This window comes from Lepidothrix coronata, unplaced genomic scaffold, assembly GCF_001604755.1.
Source record: "Lepidothrix coronata isolate B3197 unplaced genomic scaffold, Lepidothrix_coronata-1.0 Scaffold316, whole genome shotgun sequence".
Classification (NCBI taxonomy): domain Eukaryota; kingdom Metazoa; phylum Chordata; class Aves; order Passeriformes; family Pipridae; genus Lepidothrix; species Lepidothrix coronata.
In genome coordinates this window covers 192,993-199,708 of record NW_016690496.1, presented here as the reverse complement: position 1 = coordinate 199,708, position 6,716 = coordinate 192,993, and the positions used below count along the sequence as shown (strand labels likewise).

Genomic DNA, 6,716 nt, shown 5'->3' with positions numbered 1-6,716 from the left:
CACGAGTCGCTTCAAAAATAGATAATGGGATAAACTAATAATTAATGACATTTTAAATTCCACTGACTGGGAAAAAATTGACACGAGTCGCTTCAAAAATAGATAATGGGATAAACTAATAATTAATGAAATTTAAAGGAAAAGCTCAGGTCATCTCCAGGTTTTCCTCTGCAGGTTCTTGTGAGGAAAAGCAGCTCCACACACACACACACATCACCAGCACACAGAATTATGGGGTTTGGTTTTTTTTTTTCCCCCCTCAGAACTTCCCCAGCAGCAGCTGACAGAGCAGCACAGGCAGCTTTTTTTTTTTTTTTTTTTTTTTTTTTTCCCCCCTCAGAACTTCCCCAGCAGCAGCTGACAGAGCAGCACAGGCAGCTTTTTTTTTTTTTTTTGCTTTCACCAGCCTTAATTTGCTTAATAAATTTGCACAGGACACGGAGGAATCCGCTCCAGCCACGTGAGAGGCACCAGGTGAAGGGATGTGGGACTGGGGAAGGGCCCAGGCACCACCACAGCTGAATTACCCCTGGGTGATTCTGCTCCAAGGAGCCCCGGGAGCAGCTCAGAACCTTCCAGGCACTGGTTCCAGGGAAACCAGACCAATGCTCTGCCTCCAAGGTCACCTCTCCGAAATTCCAACCGGTTTTCACTGAGATTCATCAGAACTCTCCAAAAAAAGAAAAAAAAAAAAAAAAGGCTTCTCCCTCTTCAGGAATCCAATCCATGCACTGAGCTCTGCTGTCCAACACCTTTCCCAGCAGGAAAAGAGGCTTCCAGACCAACCCTCCAGCTCCTCTCACTGCCCAGACACGTCCTGGTCCCTCTGCTCTGCAACGAGACCCTCAACGTGGATTTATTCTGAGTCTGACCTTCCTCCCAGGCCACCTCCCTCCACACAGCTGTCAAACACTTGCTGGTGACCTTCAGTTCAGAGTCCTGAGGTGGGATTTTCCCAAGTTCCTTGGGGATTCCCCCCAAGCCCTCTGTGGCCAGGACTGTTTTGACTGAGAGGTTTTTTTTTTTTCAGCTCCAGAGCTCCCAAGCCACCAGCAGAGCAGGATCTCCCCCCTCACCAACCAGCCAACTTCCCCCCAGCAGCAGAAAGGGGAAGGTCACAAACCAGCAGGACACGGGGAAAGGGGGGAGAACGTGCAGGAGGAGGAGGTGGAGATCCCCAAAGAGGTTTTGATTCCCAAAACTGTCACGGAGGAGAAGTTGGACCTGACTTTGGTGTCAGGTCCAGGTGGGAAGCAGGGCTTGGTCTCAGACCCCTCTCCTCACTCTCAGACCCCTCTCCTCGCTCTCAGACCCTTCTCTTTGGTCTCAGACCCCTTTCCTTGGTCTTAGATCCTTTTCCTTGCTCTCAGACCCCTCTCCTTGCTCTCAGACCCCTCTCCTCGCTCTCAGACCCCTCTCCTTCCTCTCAGACCCCTCTCCTTGCTCTCAGACCCCTCTCCTTGCTCTCAGACCCCTCTCCTTCCTCTCAGACCCCTCTCCTTCCTCTCAGACCCTTCTCCTTCCTCTCAGACCCCTCTCCTTCCTCTCAGACCCCTCTNCCTCTCCTTCCTCTCAGACCCCTCTCCTTCCTCTCAGACCCCTCTCCTCGCTCTCAGACCCCTCTCCTTGCTCTCAGACCCCTCTCCTTGCTCTCAGACCCCTCTCCTTGCTCTCAGACCCCTCTCCTTGCTCTCAGACCCCTCTCCTTCCTCTCAGACCCTTCTTTTCGGGTCTAAGGCCAAGCAGGCCAGAGGGACACCACAGAGATCCTGGTTTGGGATCTCGTGGAATCAACATTCCTCACTCAGCACATTTCACAGCAAAAAAAAAAAAAAAAAAATGAAACCCCAAACTGGAAAGAACCTCCCGACTCCTCACCTGTGAAGAGGGGGCTGAACACGACCGGGGAAAAGGCACTTTGAGTTCTTGTCAGTCTGTGTTTCCTGTTGGGAACAAGAGAAAACGGGGTGAGCAGAAGAAAACACCCTTTGTTTGCCCTTCTCAGCCCAGGAGGGACCTTGTCCCTCCTTCCCAGCAGCTCCATCCAGCCCAACCCCACTCCCAGAGCAGGGCTTTGGCCTAAGTAGGGCAGGCCCAGGAGAGCTGGGGCTCCGTCCTGCCACGAAGCAAAGCCCTAAGGAGGTAATTAATGGAGCCTTTGGAAAGAAAAGCCCAAGCAAGTCCAGCAGCCAGAGCCAAGGAGCTGTTTCACAACAGACCTCACGCTGCTGGCCTGGCTTGGGCATTGCCAAATTCCTTGGACAAACAGGTTGGGCCCCTGAGCAATGCGGGGCTGTGCCTGGAGCGTGGCTGTGCCTTTGGAGGACACCAAAATACAGGGGGAGGGGAGGGCAGCTAAACCCAGAGATCCCAAAAGAGATGGAAACAGCTGAAAACACCCCTCTGGTGACTGCCAGGGATACCAGCAATCCCGTGAAGTCGCCTCCCAGCTGGTTTTATATCAATGCTGTGCTCTCCCCACTCCTTCCAGCACCTTTCCTGCCAAATGTTAAAGGGATCTTCCCACATCCAGGCAGAGAAAACACTGAGGCACAGAGCATGGAACTCCCACAGCGTGAATCCAGGGCTGGGGTGAGCAAACTTCTCTTCTTTGTGCCCAGACACATCGCTTTTGCTCACAGTTTTAATGTTATCTGCTCACCAATAAAAACACTGAGAGCCCTCACCACCATCCTGGCAGAGCTGAGTTAATGGTTGGACTCAACGAACCACAAAGCCTTTTCCAACCTAAATGATTCCAGGATTCTCTATAAAACCCCATTAAAACGTGTGGAAGTGTTTTGATTTCGAGCCTCTCACACCTATTCCAGGTTGGGTTGTTTTGGGGTTTTTTTCCCCCCCCCCTCAATTCACCAATTATCACCCACACCCAAAATTACACTTCTGGACTAATACCAACCAACCTTAACATGCAGTGACAGCTCTGCTCCCACCCACCAAGGCAGCCAGAAAGGAGCATTTTCCTGTCACCAAAACAGCTCCATTTCATGCCAAGATTTCACAGCCTCGATTTCCCAGATTTCCCATTCCATCAGCAACAGGGAGAGAGCAAGAAACGGTTCCCATGGACCAAATCTTCCGCTCCCCAACTCCAGTCTCCCCCCCCAAAAACCTATTCCACACTCCTCACGTTCTGCTGGATCCCAATTCCACGCACACAGATCTGGGAAATGCCCGGAGCTCCAGAAAAATCAGGATTTTAGGGTCACCAACACGACCAACTGATAAATTCGGGTACCAACCTGGCAAGCGAGTGGTGGCAGCTGCCTGAGCTTGTGCCCAACCCTGCCCCCTTTCCCTCCAACCTCCTCTGCTGCACAAATTCCTCCCCAAAATAGGCAGTTTCGCTACTTTAACCTTTAAATCCCAACTCCCAGGCCCTGGGTGAGGAGCCACGTGTTGGTATCTCCTTCCATATTTAGTTTCTTGCAGGTCAGCAGAGCCCAGCTATGGATTTTGGATAACAGGGCTGGTTTTCTTCCAAACTGCTGCTGCAGGTGAGGGGGAAGAGCTGCACCCAGCTGGCTCCAGGGCTGGCAGCACCACGGGAAGGTGGGCAGGAATCCTGCCTATCCGAGCCCAAACAGCAGGAATTCTGCCTCTTGGGGATGTTTAAAAATTAAATAACCAGCCACAGACCAAGGGAGCAGCTTCAGCTCCAGTCAGGGACAAGAGTCTGGGAACAAGCAGAGGCAGGAGTCGACCCAAAAGTTATATCCACAGGAACCACCAAATCCATTGGCTCATGGAGAGCACCAGTTCCATCCCACATCCATGGGGGCCTCAGGTCAGGAGGCAACAACCTCCAGCTCTCAGCAGAACCCAGGGAAGGTCCTGGCTCGTCCTTGTCCCACCAGCAGGGGAGCAAAAGCATCGTTAATAACTGCCCTCATCATCAGGATGGGATTCCTGGAATTGGGAGGAGCAGAGTCCTCTCTGAACCACAAGAGTTGCTGCATCAGGCACCTTGAAGTAACCTCTGCTAAAAAATGTCTAATTAGTGCAAGGAGCTGCGTGAAAAGTGACCAGTAAAGTGACCACTGAAGTGACCATCCAGCTCCCTGACCAAGAGAAAATCCAGGCAGCAATTCCCAGGTGTTTCTCTGCTCCCCAGCCCTCCCTCCCAGCTCTCCACCACCTGATCCCTGCCCTGGGAGGTCCCAGGACTCCTCCAATTAACCACAAGCCCATTAGCAAGCATTATGTCATTACAGGCACCCCGTTTGAGGCCCATTTAGTCCTTTGCAGGGAACTGTCTAAAGCTGCTCCAACGCCCCACGTGCCAAGGGAGGCTCCTCGGGGGCACAGGAGCTCCAGAAAGGACTCAACCCCTGCCCAGCTGCAGGGCTGGGAGCTGCCACCTCCCAACCCATCCTCTGCTTCAAAGGGGAGCTCGTTCCGAGGTAATTTGGGCCTGCCCTGGCTGCCTGAGGGGCTCTGTCACCACCACCCCAGGTCGGCACCTCCAGCCTGGAGAAAAGCTTCCTGCTCATCCCCCAGCAGGTCCTTGGCTGCAGGAGGAGGGAACACACCCCAAAATCCCCACGGGAGGATAATGAACCCTGCAGGGAAAGGGCTGTGCTGCAACACTGAGCCCATCCAGTTATCCCAAGCTGCTCCCAGGCTCTCCCTGGGCAGGCTCTCCCGGCCTTCTCCGGGAGGGATTTCGGTTCTGCTGCTGGGAATGTCATGGAAAGTGGTTTCTGGACAATGCAGTGGGTACAGAGCAGCTCTGTGCCCTCCACAGCTGGCACCAAACAGCTGGAACACGAGGCTGATGGAACAGGGGGACACATGGGGATCCCACAGTAGATCCCAGGATCTCTCCATCCCAGCCAACCTCTGGCTGCCCATTATTCCTCCTGCCACGTCCTGCATAGAGCACCAGGAGGGAGAGCAGAGCCCCCAGAGCAGCACCCACCACCCCCGAGGCCACTGGAGCCTCAGGAAATGACCCTGCAGGATGTGGGAAGTGAGAGGGAACTCCAGTCCCTTGGATCCAGCTCGGTCTCACCAGAGGGGACAGCGCTTTCCCTGCACCTGCAGCATCCCGGGGCTCCAGTGGCTCCCACAAGCCACCCATCACCTCATCAGTCACGGAATAATGAAGGATGGAAAAGCCCTCCAAGATCAGCAAGTCCAACCTTCCACCAAATCCCACCAGGGCCACTAAACCATGTCCCCAAGTGCCACATCCACGTGTTCTTTGAGCACTTCTATGGATGGTGATCCCACCACTTCCATGGGCAGCCTGTTCCAGCGCCTGACGACCCTTTCCATGATGAAATTTTCCCTAATATTCCAACTGAACCTCCCTTGGCACAACTTGGAGCCGTTTCTTCTTGTCCTGACCCTTGTTCCCTGGGAGCAGAGCCTGATCCCCCCCTGGCTCCCCCCTCCTGTCAGGGAGTTGCAGAGCCAGAAGGTCCCCCCTGAGCCTCCTTTTCTCCAGGCTGAGCCCCCCCAGCTCCCTCAGCTGCTCCTCACAGGACTGATGCTCCAAGCCCTGCTCCTGGTCCTGCTCCCAGATGTTCCTCCACCATCCCCACTGCAGATGCAAGGCTGGAGCGACGTGTCCCTGCTCCACCAGCCTCTCCAGGGCTCCAGCCAGGCTCGTGCGAGCACCGAGGCCTCGGCGCTTCTCTGAGAGGCCGGATCCCAGCTCGGAGCCGGTGTTTTGTGTCACCCTCCAGCGAGGCATCACAGCACCGGCTCCCCATCACCGCCGACCGCAGGAACAGCCCCATCCCATCACCCCAGCCCTCCGCACCCGCGCCGCCCGTACCTGCCCGTCTCCTGCTCCCGTCCGCGGGCCCCGCACACGTCGGTGAGGCTCCCGGCCGAGGTGGCGGCGGCGCTGGCGGCATCCCCGGCGGCCGAGCCCCCGCTGCAGCTCTTGGTGCGGAAGAGGCGGCTGAGGCGGATCCTGAGCGAGCCCTTCCTGCCGCCGGGGCCGGTGGCGGTGCCCGCGGGGGCTGCGGGCTGCGGTGCGGGGCCGGGGGCTGCTCTGCGGGCGGCCCCGCGCCCGGGGGACCCCGGCTCGTCCTCGGAGCCGCTGCCCGCCTCGTCGGGCTCCAGCGCCTCCAGCACCAGCAGCGCATCGCTCGTCTCCTCCCCGGCGGGCGGCCCCAGGCACGGGCAGGGGGGTCCCGCCGCCGCCGCCCCCTTCGCCCCCAGCCCCGGCGGCGGCCGCAGCCCCAGCGCCGCCAGCTGCAGCTCCAGCCCCCCCTGCGCCGCCCCCCAGCCCGACACCGCCGCCGCCGCCGCCGCCTTGGGCTCCAGCGCGCAGCGGTGCCGCGGGCACAGCTCGGCCCCGCCGCCCCCGGGGACCCCCCCCGCCACCGCCGCCGCCGCCGCCGCCGGGCCGCCGTCCTCGCCGGGCCGCCCCTCGGCCGCCGCGTTGCGGAAAACCATCAGCTGCGGCCGCGGCCCGCCGGGCACCGACAGCCGCCCGCCCGCGCCGGGCACCGCGCCCGCCGCGCCGGCACCGGCACCGGCACCGCCCGCCGCGCCCGCCTCCGGCCCGGGGCCATAGCCCAGCAGCCGGCTGAGCACCCGGTACGAGGCCGCGGCCGCCGCCGCCGCATCCCCGTCGCGCTGCATGGCTACGGCCGCCGCATGGCCCGCGGGCACCGGCACCGGGACGGCCACCGGGACATGCACCGGCACCGGCCGCCGCCGCCGCCCTCGCACGG

At 58.5% G+C, this 6,716-nt stretch overlaps 1 protein-coding gene across 1 annotated transcript in view; it reads right to left on the bottom strand.

Annotated features, from left to right (window-relative positions):
- Positions 1 to 6,716, bottom strand: part of SOCS7 (suppressor of cytokine signaling 7) — a 21,171-nt gene that overhangs the window by 12,991 nt on the left and 1,464 nt on the right. The window contains exons 3-4 of the mRNA XM_017837894.1: positions 5,807 to 6,707; positions 1,879 to 1,943 (exon numbers count right to left, since the gene is read on the bottom strand). Coding sequence (XP_017693383.1) covers positions 1,879 to 1,943; positions 5,807 to 6,707 — 966 coding nt within the window. The remainder of the gene's footprint in view (positions 1 to 1,878; positions 1,944 to 5,806; positions 6,708 to 6,716) is intronic.